This window comes from Myotis nattereri, assembly GCF_964212035.1.
Source record: "Myotis nattereri genome assembly, chromosome: 5".
Classification (NCBI taxonomy): domain Eukaryota; kingdom Metazoa; phylum Chordata; class Mammalia; order Chiroptera; family Vespertilionidae; genus Myotis; species Myotis nattereri.
This window is the reverse complement of record NC_138080.1, coordinates 28,161,633-28,184,332: the sequence shown is the minus strand read 5'-3', so window position 1 is coordinate 28,184,332 and position 22,700 is coordinate 28,161,633. Positions and strand designations below refer to the sequence as shown.

Genomic DNA, 22,700 nt, shown 5'->3' with positions numbered 1-22,700 from the left:
TCATGTTAGTTTCAAGCTGCCTGGCTGCCGGCCGCCATCTTGGCTGGCAGTTAATTTGCATATTGCCCTAATTAGCCAATGGAAAGGGTAGCGGTCGTACGCTAATTACCGTTTCTCTTTTATTAGATAGGATGTGTCTCCTCATTAGAGCAGGGACTTTGTATGTCTTTGTTGTCTTATGTCCCCAGGGACTGGCATAAGACATATAGTAGAAAATGTATATTTGTTGAAGAGATAAATGAGTGAATGAATGAATAGGTGGGATGATTGGAAGAATAGTGGGATGATTTGGATAGATAAATGAATAGACAAATGGATGGCTAAATATGGACAGATGAATAATCCTATCTAATAAAGAGGGAATATGCTAACTGACCCTTGCTGTCGCAAAGATGGCAGCACCCACAGCCAATAAGGAGGGAATATGCTGACTGTCCCACCCTCAAAGATGGCGGCGCCCCCAGCCACAAGATGGTGGTGCCCAGTCCCCTCAGCCACACACCTGCCTCGGGAGTCCCCTAGTCCCCTTAGCCCCCAGCCACCCAGGGCCAAATCGAGGCACAGGCAAGCCTCAGATGGTGGCTTCCCAGTTGCCCAGGGCTGGCCGAGGCAGTGGCAACAGCAGAGGTGTGATGGGGGCGTCGCCTTCCCCTGATCACTGGGTCGCCTCCCACCCCTGAGGGCTCGTGGACTATGAGAGGGGGCAGGCTGGGCTGAGGGACACACACACACACCCTGCCGTGCATGAATTTCATGCACCGAGCCTCTAGTGGATAAATAATTGGATAAATGGATGGATGAAAGGGTGATTGAATTATTTGGATGGATAAATGAATAGACAAATGGATGGCTAAATATAAATGGGTAGGTTAATAGAGAAGAGGGATAGATAGCTAAATAAATGGATAGAAGGATAATAGGGGATGGATGAATGGATAAGTGGATGGATGAATGGATGTTTCAATGAATGATTCAATGGATGATGGATGGATGAAGAAATTAAAGGATGAGTATATGGATAGATGTTTATCAGACTCCAAGCTAAGCACTTTACATGCCTTCTCTTGTTTTATCCACACAGACATTTCATGAAGGAAGGAATATTTCCACTTTATAGACAAGGGGTTCGAACTTCAGATGTAGGGAAAATCACATGCCCCAGATGATACAACTAGGAAATGGTGGAGCAGGATTCAAACTTAGGTCTCCTAACTCCACACCCTGTGCTCTTAACCACAATGAAATACATATTCCCCTTCTCCCCTTGCTTTGAGAGCCTATACTGGCCACCCCTGCTCCCCTCCGTGCCCCACAGCATCCAGATTGCCCATCCAGGTGTCCATGTTTCTCTGCTGTCAACCAGTGGGATGGCCACACTGTCCATGTGTGAGCGTGTGTGGAGGCCTGCAAGGTCTCTGCATGCATGAGGGTGGAATGAGGTTACCAGAAAACATGTCCATTCTTAAGGATGGCCCCTAAGTACCAAGGACAGTGCGAGGCCAAAGTCAGGTCCAAAGAGTCTGGTAGTGACTGCCACTATGAGTAAGCTGCAAGTGGCCAAGCCCCAGTAGAGGTCATCCCAGTAGAAGCCATGTAATCATAGCAGCTGGTCATCCAGTCCCTCCAGATTGTGTGACAACAGGGTGGCAGTGAACACAAGCATGAGGAGGAGATGAAAGAGAACAGGGCAGGTCAGGAAGGGGAGCTGTGCCTGGCAGCCCTGCAGGGTCATCAGTCGCTGCTCAGAGAAGTCTTGATGTCCATCCCCTGCCTTGGAGTGGGGTCATGCAGGACAAGGAGGATGAGGAAAGGGAGCTGGAGGAAGAACTGTGTGTGTTTCTCAGACTCCCGATCTAAGCCTCTCTCCTCAAGACACAGGTGAGTTGGCTGGTGGTTGGGGAGTCCAGAGACCGGCAGACTTCAGCAGTTCTTGTGGTCACCACTGATTTCCACGTAGGGCAGCCCCACGGGCCACGTGTCCCGAGGCCAGTAGCGGACTTTGAGGGTTTGGTTTGGCATCTCATACCTGGCGTCCACCAAGGCCATGGTGACCATGCCATAAGGGAAGGTGATGCTGATGAACAAATGCCTGTGGGAAGCAGGGAGAGGGTAGTGAGGGTGCAGAATGTCCCTGGGGCAAGGTGGATGTCCCCAGCCCCACCTGGGTCCTGATCATCCAGAGGAACCTTCTGGAACTCACCCCGATTGCCACCAGTTGGCCCCCGCCTCCAAACACACAAGACCCAGTATTGGTGCCATCCCTTTATGTCCCCAGGCTGATGCCCCACGCTCTGATATCTGAGATTTTTCTGGTTCTGGGACCCCGGCCCACAGGGTAGGTGCTTACCAGATGCTGTGCATGTAGGAGAAATTAATCTGCTGCCAGAAACTGCAAAGGAAGCGGTCACTGATCCAGCTGGTCAATGCAAAAGCCCACAAAACCACGGAGACCTCAATGAGATGTCGAAGCTCCTTATTACTGGTCCTAGGGAGGGCGGAAGGGAGATGAGAGCCTGACTCCGAGTGGAGTCTGCAGGGGCTGATGGGAAATTCCTCCACCAAGGAGGTGAGGCTGGGAAGAGGGAAAGATCCAGGGTGCCAGGGGGAGGGGCCTCATCTGTGTTTATGACTAACGTTTGCAGAGCACTTACAGGATGTCAAGTGCAGTCAACAAGTCCTCTGGGTAGAAACTTAGTCCTCACAACAATGCTAATATTCCCATCTCGTAAAATGGTGAGAAAACTGAAACCCATGAGATCAAGTTATGCCCCAACCCCACACCACGGTTACTAGGGGCAGAGCTGGGGTCTGAACCAAGGTTGTCAGATTGCAGAAATGTTCTTTTTTTAAGATCTGTTTTTTATTAATTTCAGAGAGAGGAAGAAAGAGAGAGAGATAAACATCTATGATGAGAGCGAATCATCAATTGGCTGCCTCCTGCACACCCTCTCCTGGGGATCGAGCCCGCAACCCAGGCATGTGCCCTGACCAGGAATCAAACCGTGACCTCCTGGTTCATGGGTTGGCACTCAACCACTGAGCCACGCCAGCCAGGCTGATTGCAGAATTCTTAACCAACAAGCCTTTCTGTGTTTGTGCGTTTGTGTGTGGGGGTGTGTGTGTGTGTGCATCTGTGAGTCAGTGCTTGAAAATTCTTGTCTGGGTGGCTGTAAGAATGTGTGTGTCTGTGAATGGGAGGGTGATTCTCTGACGGCCATGTCCTGGGACAACTCAGGAAGAGAATCTGTTTCCCTGATGGCAGCACTAACCCAGTGTCCCTTAGCAAAGAGCGTATCGGGGATTAATAAGGCAGAGACTCCTTTGTGGTTAAAGTCACAGGCCCTGCCCGCTGGCCTAAAATGAGACAGTTTGAACAACAGAAAAGCATAATGAGTAAGAACTGGTGAGATCTGAATAAAGTCCGTGGTCTCAATAACAGTATTGTCCCATTGTCAATTTCCTCCTTTGGAAGTTGTACTGAGGTCACATAAGATGCTGCCATTGGCGGCGGGGGGGGGGGGGGGGGGGGGGAGGGAGGGTTGGGGGGGTTTGGGGGGGGCCTGGAGGAAGGGTACATAGGACTCTGTACTGTTTTTGCAACTCACTATGAGTCCATAATTGTTTCAAAATAAAAAGTAAAAAATGTAGCAAAGTGACCCAAATGGGTTAAAACACTTCAGAAATGTAAACATCCTTGATTTCATAACAACAAAACTTAGAAACAAAACCAACTTCATTGGGCCCTGCTAGAGACTTGGGGCTAAGGCACCGAATCATCACTCTCAGAAATAATGGGAAAGGATCAATGGTCTCTCCTGTCTTCTCTGTTCAAACTCTCTATTTCAAGGTTGATGCGGGAAAGCTTTTAATGCAGCGGTTCTCAACCTGTGGGTTGCGACCCCTTTGGTGGTCGAACGACCCTTTCACAGGGGTCACCTAAGACCATCCTGCATGTCAGATATTTACATTACAATTCATAACAGTAGAAACATTACAGTTATTAAGTAGCAACGAAAATAATTTTATGGTTGGGTCACAACATGAGGAACTGTATTTCAAGGGCCAGAAGGTTGAGAACCGCTGCTTAAATGGAAGAACTCCAGCTAATCAATGCAAAGGGAATAGTAGAATCTGCAAACCACCCTTTTGCACCCCCTAATGAGATCATGGATGGAGGCAGGGGCATCAGTGGCTGCTGGAGTCATTGGGTGACAGGTCAGTGGAAAGCTTCCTAATACAGGTGGCATCATTCGAATCCCCGAATCCACCTCAACAGCACTAAATGTGCGGTGCCCACTCATTGGGCAGTCCTAATGGGAGGACACAAGGAGCACCCAGCATTGCACATGAAATATCCTGGCCTAAAAAATGTAAACCTGAGCCCTGAGTGGGAGCTCAGTTGGTAGAGCATTGTCTCGAGGGCTGAGATGGTGGGTTTGATCCCGGTCAGGGCACATACAAGAATCAACCCACGGCCCTAACTGGTGTGGCTCCATTGGTCAGGTGTCTCCCCTGCACAGAGCACAGGCCTGAGTTGCAGGCTCGATCCCAGGGAGGTGGTGTGCAGGAGGCAGCCGATCGATGTTTCACTCTCATATCGATGTCTCTCTCTCTCCCTCTTCCTTCCTCTCTCTCTCTAAAAATCAATAAAAAATATATTTTTTAAAAAAGAATCAACCAACGAATGAATAAATAAGTGGAACAACAAATCGATGTTTTTCTCTCTCTCCTTAAAATCAATAAATGAAAAATGTTAACCTGAATCTAGATCTAACTATTAATTTTCAGGAAATACAAAAGATAAGGAAACACATTGAAAGATGCTATAGGAAGCGGTCAGTAAAATCCAGAACGTGGGATGTTCTATAGGCAAATGACCGAGGGGTGTTATTAATAGACATGAGCAAAAGGAGATGGGCGGGGGGGGGGGGGGGGGCTGATATGAAATAAAGGCCAAAGGTTTGGATCCTGACTTAAATAAGACCAGGTGTAAGAAGCATCTTTGAGAAACTGAGCAAACATCGATGAGAACTGGGTACTGGATACTATTTTAAGAAAGTCTCATTAATTTTGTTAGAAGGGTATGTGCCATATCTCCATTTGTCCCTCTAGAATTTCCCTACCCTTCCTCACTCTGCCCTATGACCTGGGGGCTGGAGGGGGCAGTGCTGGGTTGTGTGGATCAAATCCAGAGTTTCCTTATCTTTGGGCTTCCAGTTGGGTTGGCCAATAGGGAGCCCCAGCAAGAAACCAAAGGGTGAGGGAGGGTCCTGTTAGGTCTATTTCAGAGGTCCCTCTCTGTGGGGTTGGCTCAGGCTGGCTGCAGCCGGCAACTGGAAGTCACAGCTCTTGCCAAGGAGACCTTTCGGGCTCTCTCCTTCCAGATTCTTTCCATCAGCCCCTCCCATGACCCCTCGCCCCAGATCTCCTGATGGTCATAGAATCTCACTCTTATTAGCACCAGGGTTTTAAATGATTCCTAGTGATTTCCCTATACCCTGCCCTCTCCTTTGTAAATTACTCTTTCATTCAAGTCTCCTCAAATGGTCCCATTTGAGAGTTTCTTCTCTGTCCTAGCAAGACATAGATAGTATGGTGTTAAAAAGTAAGAATTCTTGCCCAGCCGATGTGGCTCAGTGGTTGAGCGTCAACCTATGAAACAGGAGGTCACGGTTTGACTCCTGGTCAGGACACATGCAGGGATTACGGGCTCAATCCCCAGTAGGGGGCGTGCAGGAAGTAGCTGGTGGATGATTCTCTCTCATCATCGATGTTTCTATCTCTTCCTCTCCCTTCCTTTCTGAAATCAATAAAAATACATTTTTTTAAGAAGTAATCATTCTTTACTGGGAGAGTGAAATCATGAAAAGTCAGTGAGTGTCCTGATATGAAATCTGACGGGGAATATATAACACAGGTTGGCAAAATGTTGATGGTTGTTGGGGCTGGTTAGTGGGCACATGGAGGTTTATGGTGCAACATCTCCAGTTATATACATGTTGAGGGATTCATAAGAAAAAAGGACAAGCTCTGCAGTCAGACAGCCTTAGGTCCTAATCCTGGCCCTGCCCCTTGTTTGTGGATGATCTTGAGCATGGAGTCAACAAGAACTCAGTGCCTGGCCCTGGCTGGTGTTGCTCAGTGGCTAGACTCGCAGGGGTCCTCAAACTACGGCCCGCGGGCCACATGCAAATACAAATATTGTATTTGTTCCCGTTTTGTTTTTTTACTTCAAAATGAGATATGTGCAGTGTGCATAGGAATTTGTTCATAGTTTTTTTTTAAACTATAGTCCGGCCCTCCAACGGTCTGAGGGACAGAGAACTGGCCCCCTGTTTAAAAAGTTTGAGGACCCCTGGGCTAGAGTGTCGGCTCAAACACCGAAGAGTCATGGGTTCTATTCCTGGTCAAGGGCATGTATCTGGGTTGCAGGTTCGGGGTGAGTATGGGAGGCAACAACTGATGTGTCTCTCTCACGTAGATGTTTTTCTCCCCATCTCCCTCCCTCTCTTCCACTCTGTCTAAAAATTAATGGAAAAAACATCCTTGGATAAGGATTAACCAAAAAAAAAACACCAACAAAAAGAACTTTATGCCTTGTAAGTGTGTATGTGTGTGTGGTCGTGAGGGGCGGGGGGCGGGGGAGATGGGTGAGGGGCGAGAGGGTGGCTCTGGAGGGGGGATGGGAGCCACCCTCTTGGGCACCTGCAGTTACCACCCACTTCTTGTACTCCTGGAACACGATGTAGAGGATATGCACGGCGATGCTGTTGAGGGCATATGCGTTCACCGTCGGCCTCAGGAAGGACAGGAAGGTACTGACCATGGTGGCGATGAAAACCAGGCAGATAAACTGGGGCCTGGAGGGAGAAGGGCTCAGCTGTGAGGTGGCTGGAAAGGGTCCTTGGGAGGGGGTTGAGCAGGTCACATGGAGATCTTGTGGCAGAGGTGGGTGAGAAAAGGGGAGGGGTTCCAAGGAGCCCAACTGAGCTCAGAGACAGGTCTTGGAACTCCCAGGTGGGCTCAGCAGAGGATCTCAGGGCCCAGGCGAGTCAGTGAAGGGTGCCAGGGCCCAGGTGAGGTCAGGCAAGGAATTCAGGGAGGGCCCAGGTGGGATTAAGGAAAGAAATGCAGGGTCTCAGAAGCTATCACCTGAGGGGTCTTAGAAGGCTCAGAAGAGTCAAGCAGGGTCAGGAGAGAATTTCAGAGGGGTCTCAGGTCAAGAGGGAGGATCATATATAACATTTCTGGGAACCCAGTTGATAGACTCAGGGGATAGTTCCCAGGGGTCCAGGTAAGCTTAGGGATGGGTCCTAAGACACCCCCCGCCCCCAGGTGAGCTCAGATAGGGTCTAGAGAAGGTCCCAGGCTATCTGGGGAGGAATTCTAAGAGTTCCAAGTACACTTAGAGGGGTGGCTTGGGAGCCCAGTTAAGTCAGGCAGGGTCAGGACCAAGTTCTGGTGTAGTCAGGGGAGGGATTTCGAGGGCCACCACAGGGCTCAGGGAGAGGATACAAGAGCCCAGGTGGGCTCTAACAGAATCACCAGAGGGCCAGCCCCCATCCCACCTGTTTTCCCCTAGGAAGGTGGGAAAGTAGCAGCGGGGCATCCATATGCTGTAGCCACCAGCCAGCAACCACAGAATAGAGATCTCGTCCAGCAGTTGGCCCAGGAAGCTGAGCGTCATGTGGAAGTACATGGAGAACAGGCCTGGAGCAAGAGACAAAGGCAGGTGGTCAAGGAGGTGTTCCTTCCCACTCCCCTGGCCCCACTGTCACAGGCCCCACCTACCTATGACCATGAAGAGGACACAGAGGGCATAAATGGAGCGGGAGCGTTTCTGGGCATAGGGGTGCATCAGGAACATCATGAGAGGCCCAAAGATGAAGAAGGTGACATTGCTGAACTGGAGAAGAGGAGGACATGGGGAGGGGGTGTCAGACAAGGGAGGCAGAGGAGGGCTGGCCCTCTGTTAAAACCCTCAGTCATTAGCCAGTTGGTCGGTCACCTATCTCCTTTCAGGCAATGAATCAACCCAGAGATGTCAAGCCTTTCAGCTCATCTTTACAGTCAGTGGGTCATCAGTAGATCCATAACTCCATCCATTATCCTATGGATTCATTTGTTCATTCAATGGGTGTGGCAAAGACTATCTACTAACATTCTACCTACATTCTCCCCCTTTTCCTTATAAGAATAGTATCCCAAGTTTTAGCTAGGCACACAGCTACTCAGCTCAAGACTACATTTCCCAGTCTTCCTTGCAATACACGGTGCCCTTGTGACCTGGTGTGGCAAATGAGATAGGAATGTAAATGAATCTATTACTTTCAGGTCAGTTCCTAATAAGCAGCTTAAGGCTTGCATTCCACTTCCTGTGGACCAAAATGCATCTGAGCCTGTGTCTTAAGTTATGTGCACCCCCTTTCTTCCTTGCTAAATAAACGTGAATTATGTTCAAGCATCTGGAGGACAAGCTTTCAGGGAAGCAGGATTTGGCCCCAAGGAATGGATCACTCCCATTGCCTGCCAATGGTATTTATTGAGGAATAAATGTGTGATATAATTCTGGCCATGAAACATGATGGAAGTTCTGATGAGGGACTTCTGGGAAAATTCTCTTTACTGAAATCAGGCCCAGGGAAAAGGACTTGGGACATTATTGTGATGTTTAAGATGTGGCAGCTCCTTTGCAACCATGAGGAAACTAGGCTAAAAGCAAAAACAGATACTTGAGAACAGTAGTTCTCAAACTTTTTGGTCTCAAGACCCTCTTACATTCTTAAACATTATTAAGGACCACAAAGACCTTCTGCTTATGGGAGTTACATCTATCAAGACTGACTATATTAGAAATTGAATCTAAGAATATTTCAAAATATCTTACTACACAAGCATACATTCCCTTGGCCATCAGAGAGATGATGCCATCATACATCATGTGGCCACTGAAAGATTCCATTGTATCCTTGTGAGATCATCAAAGTGAAAAGAAAGCAAATAATATCTCCACATTATTATGAAAATAATTTAGACTTCAAGGAATTTCTAAAAGGGCGTACAGGACCCCAGGGAGTCCCCAGACAATATTTTGAGAAACACTTCTCTAGAGATATCAGAGCAGAAAGATGAAAAGATCCAAGAGGCCTGATGATGTTGAGCTGCTGAGTTAAGCTATTCCAGAACCATTTACATCAGAACTTCTATTTAAATAATCATAAGAAGATATTGTTCTTTCTGTTTAAGCTGCTTTTAATTGGGTGTTTCATTTGAAACCAAAGCTTTCCTGTTCATGGGCTTTAGGATCGAAGTAACATGGAATTGGATTCATGCTACCTCACTAATTGTGGGGCCTTGAGAAAGCAACTTCAATGCCCTAGCCCTTTATCTCTACACTAGAGGCCTGGTGCATGAAATTCATGCACTTGGGGGGGGGGGTCCCTCAGCCCTTGGGGGATGTCTGATGGCTTAGGCTCGCTCCCCATGGGGAGCCAGCAATCGGACATCCTTAGCACTTCCACGGAGGTGGGAGAGGCTTCCGCCATCGCCACTGCACTCAGCAGTCATGAGCCTGGCTTCTGGCTGAGTGGCGCTCCCCTTGTGGGAGTGCACTGACCACCAGGAGGCAGCTCCTGCGTTGAGCGTCTGCCCCCTGGTGGTCAGTGCGTGTCATAGCGGCTGGTTGCACGGCCTTAGCATGTCATTAGCATATTATGCTTTGATTGATTGGATGGCCGGACAACCAGACACTTAGCTATTAGGCTTTTATTATATAGGATTTGTGACATATGCACAATGTCACCTGCCTCTTCATGCTGTTGATCCAAATGTCCCCACTAGCCTCCTATGAGTACAATTAAGGTCACAAGAATATTTGCACCAGAATTTCAATGACTCAAAAATCCCTAAGTCTGACACAGGACTTCAAAAGTCTCCCCCAGGTAGATTGGGGCCACAGTGAGTATCTCACATGAGCTCAGAAACAAGTGTTCTCGTGGTTTTCTTGACCCGCCAATTTGAGGTCAGCCATCTAGCTGGCTCAATTACACCCTTGCCTCCCTGAAAACTCTTCCTCTTGTAAAGGTCTTCTCCGTTGTCGGTGTCCCATCTTAGTGAAGGAGCCGTGCCCTGTTAACCGGGGTGCTCTGCTATTTTTTCAGAACTCTGGTCTTGAGGACGATGACTCAAGAATACAGAGCCCAGTGGGGGTGGGGGGACTCATGCACCTGATACAATGCCACCATCTATGAGCCTAGGGCCTGGGAGCCTGTAAAGGTTCCCAAGGGAGGCGTCCTCCTGATTCCCGGGAAGCCCACGGCTCTCCTTGGGTCTCGGTGGAGCCAGCTCAAAGGTCACGAGTGGAGGACGCAGCGTTGGCAAACTGGTTTCCAAGCCCTTGGTCCCACCCACATGCTTGTTTTCTATGCCAAGGTCTCTTGTGCCTATGAATGGACAAGGCCCTGGTTCACAATGGCAACCCTAGAACAGATACACACTTGCCTTGTCTATATCACGACATCCCACCCCACTGCAGCAGACACCTATCCCAAAAAGGGCCAATCAGATTTTCTCTTTTGGGAATTTAAAACCTGAGGCAGGCACAGAGCCTGGGAGTTACCAAAATTGAGTCGCACAGTTGACAGCTCTAGCAAGGCCTTGGGATATTGTCATGATGTTTAAGATACGGGAGCCACCTAGCTACCAAGGAGGAGATGAGGCGGAGAATAAAAACAGACACACAAGGGTAGTATTTCCCCTTCTGCTGGATCCTTCAGTCCTGCACTAGGCCCCAGCCCTCCCAAGCAACTCATCTGTCCATTTTCTAAAATATGGCAGTATTTTTCTAATGCATTCTCTCTTTTTTGTTTGTTTGTTTGATTCTTTGGTTTTGTTTTTTGCTTAAGCTAGCTTTCTATTGCTTGCATCCAACAGAACTATCACCATTAGTATATTAGCTAGGCTTCTTTGGTAGCAAGCAACAGAAAATGATTCTGGTAAACTTACATTATAAATATTACGTGTGTGTGGGTGTGGGGTGGGGTGTATAGTTACCTACTTAATTGATTCATTCATTCATTTATTATGTGGAGCTCAATAATCAAAGGACTTGCAGAGACAAGGAAAACCAGAAACCAGAACAGCTCTGACCCTTCAATGGACAATCTCTTCAGGGGGCAACTTTGGGCATGAATGAAAACAACTATGTTCAGTCTTTATGTCCAAGCCCAAGATTCAAATTTTGGAGAGTGTAGCCTGGGCCACATCCCACCCTTGGCCAGAGGAGAGGGAGGACCTTGCTGGACCTTCCATCGAGACCATAAGCAGTAGGGGAGGAGCAGCTGGTTGTCTAAGGGGAAATGGGGCCATGGATAGCAAATGAGAAATTTTAAAGCCTCCATTTAAAATACATCTGTCATGCCCTAACCGGTTTGGCTCAGTGGACAGAGCGTCGGCCTGCGGATGCAAGGGTCCCAGGTTCGATTCTGGTCAAGGGCGTGTACCTTGGTTTCAGGCACATCCCCAGTAGTGGGTGTGCAGGAGGCAGCTGTTTGATGTTTCTCTCTCATCGATGTTTCTAACTCTCTATTCCTCTCCCTTCCTCTCTGTAAAAAAAATTAATAAAATATATTTTAAAAAATAAAATAAAATACATCTGTCACTTTAAACCAGGGGTCCTCAAACTACGGCCCGTGGGCCACATGCAAATACAAATATTGTATTTGTTCCCGTTTTGTTTTTTTACTTCAAAATAAGATATGTGCAGTGTGCATAGGAATTTGTTCATAGTTTTTTTTTAAACTATAGTCCGGCCCTCCAACGGTCTGAGGGACAGTGAACTGGCCCCCTGTTTAAAAAGTTTGAGGATCCCTGCTTTAAACTCTAAAAATAAAATAAATAAAACACATCTGTGACTCCCATAATTAATATCCAAGCTTTTAAACTTGGCTTATAAACTCTCTCCATTACTCATTTATTTGTTCCACCTTCAACTTTATAATCCTGGTGGAAGGAATAACTCAGTTCCTTCGAAAGAGCCATACTTACTCTTACCTCTTACCTCCAGGAGTTTGCATGTGCTGTTCCCACTGCCTGGAACACTGCTCTCCACTCACCACCACCCCCTTGCCAGGCCAACTTCTACTTCATCTGTCGCCTGGGTATCACTTTCTCCTACGGACTTCCCACCCCCTCAAGGCAGGATTAGGTGGCCTTCCTTTGCTGTCCCACTTCCTAACACTTGTCCAGCTGCCCTGGAACTGTCTGGCTCTTCTGCTAAACCTGGTTTTGATTACACAGGCTGTGTCTTCTCTATCTCTACTCCCCATTGTAACCTCAGGGACCAAGATATAGTAGGTACTCAATCAGTATTTCTTTTTGACCAGCCCTCAAGATAGATTCAGGTGGATCACCCATCATATGCATGACAACACTTGACAGAGGGTCTTGCATCCAGAAAGTTCTGGATAGAAGGCGCTAGGACTGTTACTTTCTCATCGTTTGACCACACGCCTTTGCAGAGATTATTTTGAATCCTTGCACACACCCCAAAGTCCAGCATTCTAGTTCTTCTTTGGCAATGAGAAAAGCAAATCTCAGAGACTTCCCTGAGGCTGCACAGCTCCAGAAGACTCTGAAACTTGATTGGCCCCTGCCTTGCAAGACAAGAGGACGAGGCCGGTGGTAGTGATAAAGAGGGGGCTCCCCTGCTTGAAGAAATAGCAAGGGCCGCTGCTGTTGTTGTTGCAGGAGATGGTAATAACAAGTTTATTAGTGGTGTAGCTGCTCCACACTCAGAGGCCGGCAGAACCGAGGCAGGCGTTTTAAATGATGCCCAGTGTGCGGAATGAGGTGGAGCCTCTGACTAATGAGCGACAGCTGGCTCTGGAACCTCTGATAGCATCGGAGATGCCAGGGTCTCCTCCCTGCCTCCTGGGGCTGGGTCCCCATGTTTCCCAACCACTGGCCCCACCCAGACTCGGCAAGGCAGGAGAGGCACCAATCTGGGATTGTGCCCAGGGCCAGCCTCGCCCTCAGCTCTGGACATACCTGAGCTGAACTCCCTGGGTCCCAGGCCCAGCAGGTGATTTCTCATTCATTCATTCATTCATCCATCCATCCATTCATTTGCTCAACAACCAACCATTCCTTCAGTACCTACTATGTGCTCAAGGCCCTGAGCAGTATCGGAAGACAAAGACCCTGCCTTCACAATGGGTATCCAGCCAGGGTTTGAAGGCCATTCTGTGCTCCAACTTCCTCCTCTCCCTCCGAGGGCCACGGTGAGGATTAGGCAGCCGAGTGCCACCGGAATTTGGCTGTTTTGTTCACTGCTTTGACATGCCTCCTCCCACCCCCCGTGTCTAGAATGGTGCCTGGCACACCCAGGAGGTGCTCAGTAAATTTCTGTAGATGATAATTGTGGGAACCCCAATCAGAGTACCCCGGATGGTCAAGGCCAACTTGCCGAAGGAAAATAACACAGCAGTTTGACTGTATGCACTGCGCAGGCGCACCTTTCTGTAGCCCAAATATTGATATCATTCTTTGGCAAGAAGCCTCTTTTGTCTACGGTCGTATGAAAATGTACTGTTGGCCAGCAGGTGCACGGCTGCTTTATAGGGCTACCCTGAAGAACTGTATTCTCTGGCGGCTGCTGGTTAGCAAGGGCTACTTAGTCTACACCCACCGGCCGAGAGTTTGACACGCCTGGTCTCTCCTATATGCCTATGACTACTCATACCTTCTTCCAATACCCAGCATACATGGGGGTACAGCCCCTAGCAGAGAAAGAGCTATACTTCGATAATGACACACGCCAACATACATGTGAAAGTGCCTACATGTGCCTGGCGCAGGTGCTGTCACGGTTGTGCACCATGTGTTGCTAGCGTGTTTGCTCTTTTATTACCCAGTCCCCAGCAGGGTGTCTGGTGAACAGATGTGGCCGGTTACCATCGGCATGGAAGAAGGAAAAGAGAGGTCAAGGGAGGGAGGAAAAGAAGGAAGAGAGGAAGAAAGAAGTGGGAGAATAAGGGAGGGAGAAGGAGAGGGAGGAAAGGAAGAGAAGGAGGAAGGGAGAGCTTGACTTGAATTGACTCCCTGCCTCAGCATCTCATTTACCCCAACCACCCTGGGCTGAGCCCGCAGCCCCTACAACCACCCTGTCCTCCCCCATCCCTACTAACAGCTTCTCTGCAAATCACTGTTTTCCTGGAGGAGCCCATGATTCCTTCTTATCACCTTCACTGTCGGTGCCACACACACACTGGACTGTGACTTCTGTGGGGACAAGAAACACGTTTTATCCTCAGCTGTGTCCCCAACACCTCGCACGCTGGGCACCCAATAGACACTCAAGAAAAGTTTGTTGAATCAATCAAATCAATGAACGTGGCCAAGACCGCCCACTTGTCCTAACCTGCCATAGCCAGACTCCTGCCACTCCCACCTGGCACTGTCACCTGTCCAGAACCCTGTCTGCATCCATTTAACAGGTGCTCACAAATGTTGGTGCTGGGTGGGGCCGGAGCAATAGCACCAGCCGAGCCACAATCCCTCCCAGCCTGGGACTTACTCGAAGGAATTCAGATGCACACAATTAATTGTTAATGACTCAGTAACTGGGTGGCCTGGCAGAGCTGTGGTTAAGTGAGAGACTCTGGGACCAGGTGGCCTGGGTTTCACAATGGGACTTCTAACATTTGCAACTTTCGTGCACTGGCAGTTCATGCTGTGCAACCCTGGGAAGGAAACATAACCTCTCTGAGCCTTTATTTACCCATCTGCCAAATGGGAGAATAAGAGTACCTACTTCATGGAATTATGATCATTAAATAAAATTAATAAACATCAGCGCTGGCTGGGTGGCTCAGTTGGTTGGAGTATTGTCACATACACCAAAAAAGGTTGTGTGTTCGATTCCTGCTTGGGGTACATAGAGGAGGCAACTGACCCATGCTTCTCTTTCACATCAATGTTTCTCTCTTTCTCTCTCTCTAAAAATCAATAAAAACATATCCTCGGATGAGGATTTAAAAAAAAAAAATTAAGCCCTAGCCAGTTTGCTCAGTAGATAGAGCATTGGCCTGTGGACTTAAGGGTCCCAGGTTTGATTCCAGTCAAGGGCACATGCCCGGATTGTGTGCTAGATCCCCAGTAGGGGGCGTGCGGGAGGCATCCGATCAATGATTCTCTCTCATCATTGATGTTTCTATTTCTCTTGCCCTCTCCCTTCCTCTCTGAAACCAATAAAAATATATTTTTAAAAAAATTAAGAAACATCAATAGAATTAACACATCAATATAATTAACACATCAATACTTTTGCATCTCTGCATTATGTTTACCTGAAATAATAATAGCTTCGATTTATTTAGTAATTAGGATGCACCAGAGACTGTGAGGTTTTTTAATCTCTGTTTTTAAATTGAGCTATTATTCACATACTATCAAATTCATTCTTTTAAAGTGTAAAGCCAGTGGGTCTTAGTCTATTCACAAGATTGTTATTATCACTATCTAATTTCAGAACACTGCCTCACCTCCCAAAAGAATACCCATCCCCATTAGCAGTCACTCCCATCCTCCTCCCCCAGCCCCTGACACCCACTGACCCACTTCCTGTCTCTGGATGTGCCTGCTCTGGACATGTCACGTGAATGGAATCACACACTGTGTGGCCTTTGTGTCTGGCTTCTCTCACTGAGCATCGTGTATTCAAGGTCCAACACGTTGCAGTGAGTGTCGGCGCGTCCCTCCTTTCCATGGCTGAGCCATAGTCTGTGGCATGGATGGACCACATTGCATTTACCCAAGGTGAGCTGATGGACATCTGGGTTGTCTAGTGCCTGCTTCATCCTCTCCATGGTTGCATGAGTTAAGTACGGTCGGCACCCCACGTGGTCTCTTCTTGGAAGATGTGCCCGGTGAACATTTGCTGAGTAAATGAATGAGTGCGTTTTCCTTCCCTAGCACATACCACCATTCTGAACCCTTAACTTCTGTTTATTGTCTGCCTCCTCCTTCCCCCAGCACTGCAGCCCCAGGAGGGCAGGCCTCATTGTCTGCTTTGATCACCGCTGTGTCCCCAGAGCCCGAAACAGTGCCTGGCTCAATCAATTATTGTTGAATGATGAGCAATATAAGGGGGTGTTGTCCTCTTGAATCAGATCCCTCCCCGCAGGAGGGCAGCAGGGTGGGGATCACAAATGCCTGTTTTTCGGAAGGACAAAAGAGGTCCAGAGGGAACTATCCAGTCTGGGCCCTGGATGTGTCATGGGCATGAATACCAGTTTCGTGTGTGTAATTATTCAATTAATGGCGTCTGTCATCCCTGAGGGCAGGGACCATGCCCTTGTGGGTTTAAGCAGGGCCTGGCAGACCGGAGGTGCCCAAAATTAATTGCTTTTGTTGTGAATGTTAATGAGGAAAAAGGCAGAGAAGGGGGGGTGTGGTTTAGAGCTCATGGGACCTCCTAGTCACAGCCAGCGGCTCAGAGAGGGGGCAAGTGTCCTGCCTGAGTCACACAGCATTCAGGGAAGACAGGGACTGGAATCACCACATGGCAGAGGCCAGCGGCAGGGGAGAGGAGGTGGGAAGGCTGTTGGGGGTGCTGGCGCTGCAGTCTACACCCCCTACACTCCCTTCCTGCGCTGACCCCCCCTCTCTTTGAGACCCGCTCCCACAGTCCTACCCACGCCCAGCTCCCTGCCTTTGCCTTTGCAGGTCCCTCACCAGCCTCACCACCCCTTGGTTTTATATCCAAGCACCCGAGAGGGAGTTTTCTGGAGATCCCTTCAGAAAGGAGAGGGTGAGATTCAGAGCTTCCGGAGCTTTGGCAGGATCCTAAGGAAAACTTCAGCAGCGCAGCCGCCTCTGGGAGCCGGGAGGCCTTGAAACTTCTTCCCACTTTACTTGAAACTCTCCTAAGATGTCAGCAGCCCAGAAGGAGGCCGCCAAACCCAAACAAGCAGGTGCAAACTGGAGCAGCCTACACCTTGACTTCTGCCCCAGCCCCTCCTACACTGCTGACCCGTTCCTGTTACATATACTTTATGGCTCTCCTGGCTGTCTGTGAAATCGACCAGGTGCCCTGCCGCCCCCACATCATTGCCTCTCCCGTGCCCACAAGCCACCCATGGCTGCCCAGTGTCCTCACAACAGAACACACACTCCTCTGCCAGGCCTTCTTGCGTTAGCCCTGGAAACTTCACCAGCCCTTTCTCTCATCCTTCGTCCCTCCTCCCCCCTCCCCCACAGGCAGCCTGGGCTCTGGTTCAAGCCAGCGCTGTTCTCTCACCTCAAGACCTTTTCAGATGCTATTCCCTTTGCTCCATATGCCTTGAGAGCATTTACTCACTCTTTTTTAAAAAATATATTTTTATTGATTTCAGAGAGGAAGGAAGAGGGAAAGAAATATAGAAACATCAATGATGAGAGAGAATCATTGATGGTCTGCCTCCTGCACGCCCTCCACTGAGGATTGAGCCTGCAACCCAGGCATGTGCCCTGACTGGGAATCGAACCATGGCCTCCTGGTTCATAGGTTGATGCTCCACCACTGAACCACACCAGCCGGGTTCATTCTTTAGGCATTGAGGTTCCCTCCCCATTCAGCAAGTGGAGGCCTCATACCCATCCCCATGGCTCCCCACCAACTCGATTCTGGCTCCTGTTTCTCCCTTTGCCACAAACTAACCATGGGGCTGGGGACTCATTTCTAATTCTGAATCCCCCGCCACATCCTGGGACATTGAGCCTCTCTAGGACCCCAGGATCACCCAGCACAGGTTGGTTTAGAGCTGTTTTTGTTGTTGTTGTTAATCCTCATCCGAGAATAATTTTCCATTGATTTTTTTTTTTTTTTTTTTTTTTTTAGAGAGAGAGTGGAGGGGAGGGAAGGAAGGAGGGAGGGAGGGAGAGAGATGGAGAGAAACACTGATGTGAGAGAAACACATTAATTGGTTGCCTCCGGCACGCACCCCCACTGGGCTGGGGATTGAACCTGCAACCAGGTATATGCCCTTGACCGGGAATCAAATCCACAACACTTTGGTGCTTGGGCCAAGGCTCTAACCACTGTGAACACACCGGCTAGGGTGGTTTACAGCATTTTTGTTGAATGAATGAGTGACTCCAGTGAATACAAATACATTTCAAACATTCCAAGCCAGTATTCAAAACAGTCATCTTCATCTCTGCCCATATTCTAGCCACAGAAACATACTTTTCCCTTTCCCAAACTGGCCAGCCCCTCTTTTACTTCCAGGACTAGTCCACTCATTTCCTGTCTTCTGTTCTCTTATTCCTGGCTCCTACCCAACTTGGCAAGCTCCTATTCATCTTCAAAACCCAACTCTTTGGTGCCCTCCTCGCTGAAGCCTCCCAGCAAGCACCTGGACTGAGTCCTCTGGTGCTTCCTTCTTCCACACCCTGGTCCTGGGGGCTGGGGGCTGCCGCACCGCAGGCTCAAAGCTCCTTGTAAGCAGAGCAGCAAGAAAGCACAAGATTCTTCAGGGATCACTGTTTTCCAACTATGCGTTCTGACTCGTGAGTGGAACATGGTGAAATCCATGTGACCACATTTTTGAAAATTTCTGCTGCATATTTTGTCTTTAATTTGCATACCTAGCTCAAAAACATGCTTTCAAGCAGTTGCGCAGTATTTCGGCAGAATGTATTCAGCCCTACAGAGTGGTGAGAATCTTATGGCTCCCTTTTTATTTATCCATTTACTCACTGCAATTACGATGACTCAGTGATGACTTTGTACATAAATCTCACCACCAAGTTGTCTCTGGTTAAAGTTCCTAGAGGTACGATGTCGGCATCAAGGGGGTGGGGGCTGTTTGTAAATTCATGTCCCAACACAGTTAGTTGTTAGTTTCCCACAGGAAGCTGCAAAGATGAGTGTGCCACGCTCACTGTGAAATGAACTCATTTTTTTTGAGGAGCCAAAACCGAAAAGTATCTTGTTCTCTATTTGACTGGGGTTTTTTGTTTGTTTGTTTTTTATGTAACTACTAGAGGCCAGCGCGCAAAATTGCACAAGACCCAGATTCCCTGCACTGTGGGACCCAGACACCCACCCCCACCCCCCCGCCCACCGCGCAACGGGACCCAGATTCCGCCGCACCGGTGGGACCCCAGGCTCCGCCATGCCACTGCGGTCAGGACCCCAGACTCCACTGCGCCGCCGCGGGTGGGATTCATCAGTGCACCGCCTGGTGACCGGTTGTTTGGTCGTTCCAGCATTCCGGCCACTGGCTTTTTATATATATAGATATCAGAGGTTGGAGAACTACAGCCCCTGTCCCAAGTTCAGCCCACTGTCTTGTCTTGTGTGGTCGATGAGCTAATAATAATACCGACATTTTTTAAAGGCCAAAAAATTAAAAGAATTATATGAAATTCACATTTGGGCATCCACAAATAAACTTTTGTTGGCACGCAGCCACACTCCCTTGTTGACCTCTGGCCTGGAGCTGCTTCCCAGCCACAGTGGTTGAGTTGAGTCATTTCTACAGAGATCACGTGGCCCCCACAGCCACAATTATCAACAAGCCAGCTTTACAACAGAAGTTTGCTCACCCCTGAACTATATGATTTATTAGCTATAGTGACGGGTTTGAGAACCTTGGGTTTGGGGAAACCCTTTCGAATGGAACTCAGTTCCTCCTGCCCTACCCTTTCCGCCAGAGCCTTTTTTTTTTTTAATCCTTACTCAAGGATATTTTTCCGTTGATTTTTTAGAGAGAGTGGAAGAGAGAGGGAGAAACAGAGAAAAATATTGATGTGAGAGAAAAATATCGACTGGTTGCCTCCTGCACGAGCCCCGACCACGGCCTGGGCTGGGGAGGAGCCTGCCACTGAGGTATGTGCCCTTGACTGGAATCAAACCCAGGACCCTTCGGTCCACAGGCTTGTGCTCTATCCACTGAGCCAAACCGGATAGGGCCAGAGGCTGGCTGAGGGAAGTAAAAAACCCAAGTGTGCTCCCACCAGGGAAAGGTGAGCACTGCTTTGTGAAACATCTGTTTCTGTTTGATAAGAATCTGGAAATGCCAGTCCCGGGTGATATTGGTGTAGAAATCTCCTCGGAATGCGTTTAAGACCTGCAGCCTCGGCGAGTACCCACGGGTTGCTTAATGCTCTGCATTTAGAGACGGGCTAAAGGAGGATGCCGTGAGGAGACGTTTGCAGGAGAGCGCGGCTAGACCCAGGCGCAGCCCACACCCAGCCAGCCCTCTCCGGTGCCTTCTGTGGGGTGGGCTCCCCAGGGAACAGTCTGGGCTGCAGGGACTGCCAGGGAATGCAGAGAGGAGGGTTCCAGAAGCCCAAACCCTCCTCCCGTCTGCAGGGATCAGCGCGGTCAGCCCCTCCCATTTTCCAGGTGAGGGTACTGAGTGCTAGAAAGGGCAGAATCTCTGACAGGAGGAACAAGAACCCAGAAGACCCTGGAATCTCAAACTCCCGTCTCCCAGCCCTGAGAAGCAAGGAGGTCAGAGCTAACAGAGTCAGAGCAACGTGACCATCCTGGGGCTGAGCGCCCCTCCCCCACCTGCCAAGAAACTCTCCTAGTCCCGCCAAGTTCTGATCTGGCTCTAAGAGCCGGGGTGGTCCTGGGTGTATCCTCAACCTCCCCGAAGGCCCGTTTCCTCGCCTGGAGAATGGGATTAACTCCCTATACCAGCGATGGCGAGCCTTTTGAGCTAGGCGTGTCAGCATTTTGAAAAACCCTAACTTAACTCTGGTGCCGTGTCACATATAGAAATTTTTTGATATTTGCAACCATAGTAAAACAAAGACTTATATTTTTGATATTTATTTTATATATTTAAATGCCATTTAACAAAGAAAAATCAACCAAAAAATGAGTTCGCGTGTCACCTCTGACACGCGTGTCATAGGTTCGCCATCACTGCCCTATACGATACGTGGTGCCGAACTCCCAGGTCACTGTGGAGATTAAATGAGTCTGCCTGTCCGATGTTTAATACGATGCCTGGCACCCGGGAAGCACTTGACAAAGGCCATTGCCTTGCTCACCATTCACTGACCACCTACTATGTGTTACCCACCATCCCAGGAGCTCCAGGAAGGCAAGCACCCTGCCTCGTTCACTGTGTCGTCCGCAGCTCTCCACACAAGGACAGCACAGACGCACGTCTCCTTGGCTGCTCACATCTTTCAGGCTTTGGTCAAATGCCATTACCATCCAAGATGTGGGGGCCCTTCCGGTGTGGGGCTGCCCGCAACTGAGGGGTCTCCTGGGACAGGGGACTTCCAATGCTGAAGCCAGGACAGTCCCCAGCACACTAGGATGAATTGGTTACCCTGGGCTGGGGATGCAGCTGAGAATAAAGCAGCCATAGTCACCTCCTTCAGGCAGCCTTCCCTGACCCTCCCGTCCCTGCTGGTTTTAGGGGCCACCTCTGGGCACCCACCCCTGGAAGCTGCCTGTGGGTCCCCCATGACAGCACCATCACCCCGGGTTGTGAATGCCTGGAGTCCCTCTTTTCTGGGTCACGGCTGCCTTTCCAAAGCCTACCACAGAGCCCGACGCCAAATAAAGGCAAGTCATGAATGACAGCCAGTGCTCCCCGTCTGGCACAGGAGCAAACGAAGGCCCAGAGAGGCGAACCGCTCAGACAGGATTCCCCAGCGAGGACGTGGAGGCGCCAGGCTTTGAACCCCGGTCTGGTGAGACTCTGCCCCCCCCACACCACCCCCAGTGCTGCTGCCCAGCTGGCCCTCACCGTGTTGTAGAACTCGGCCACCAGCTCCGAATGCTGGAAGTTGCTCTCGCACCAATCCACCTCGGAGCTCTGGTAGGCGAAGATGCTGGGCATGGTGACGCAGCGCCCGCTGCACGCTGGCTGTGTCTGGCAGAGAGGAGCCTGCGAGCCTAGTAGGGCTGGGCTCAGGTGAGGCGGGGAGAGGACAGCCTGGTGCTCCACAGCACGCTGGGAGGAAAAACCTGCTGAGCCGCTCCCCAGTTGCACCAGGGCCGCCTGGCAGTGCGGTGGCGGCTGCCCTGGGCATAAGCAGAGGGGCTGGCACGGTCTAGGCAGGGAGGGAGTGGGTGGGATGGCAGGCCCCTCCTCGCCCACTAGGAATGAGAGTGGGGACTGTGTTTTTACCCAACAGTAATTTAAAATAATCATCATCATAATGAGCCCACTGGGAGGAGTGCCTTTGCTAACCCCACTGTGCAGAGAGGCAAACTGAGGCAGAGAGAGCAAAGTCACTTGTCGAGGGCACGCGAGGTGGTAACGCCGAGATGTGAAAACAGGCTGGCTGAGTCCAGAGCCCAGGCTCCTCACCATCAGGTTTTACTACCTCACGCCATCAAAGCTCCTCGCTGCTGTTTCCCGCATCAGAGGCAAACAGCTGCACGCCCAGCCAGTACGCTCAGCCCAGCTCCCTTGCCGTATGCGGCCTTGCCCAACCATTTCTCCTTTGGGAGCCTGTTTCCTGTCTGTGCCATCAGAGGTTGGGCTGGATTTTTTATATATTTTTATTGATTTCAGAGAGGGGGGGAGAGAGAGAGAGAGAGAGAGAGAGAGAGAGAGAGAGAGAGAGAGGAGAATCATTGATTGGCTGCCTCCTGCACACTCCACACTGGGGATCGAGCCCGCATGTGCCCTGACCTGGAATCAAACCGTGACCTCCCTGTTCATAGCTCAACGCTCAACCAC

The 22,700-nt window shown here is 49.6% G+C and overlaps 1 protein-coding gene across 1 annotated transcript; it reads right to left on the bottom strand.

Annotated features, from left to right (window-relative positions):
- Positions 1-1,090: 1,090 nt before the first annotated feature.
- ACER1 (alkaline ceramidase 1) lies at positions 1,091-21,851 on the bottom strand (the record flags this gene model as incomplete). The annotated part of the gene is made up of 6 exons (XM_081092488.1): positions 1,091-2,089; positions 2,348-2,485; positions 6,723-6,860; positions 7,569-7,710; positions 7,792-7,906; positions 21,759-21,851. The coding sequence occupies 6 exons, from the start codon at positions 21,849-21,851 to the stop codon at positions 1,921-1,923; spliced, it is 795 nt and encodes a 264-aa protein (XP_080948614.1). The 3' UTR covers positions 1,091-1,920.
- Between the last annotated feature and the right edge of the window lie 849 nt (positions 21,852-22,700).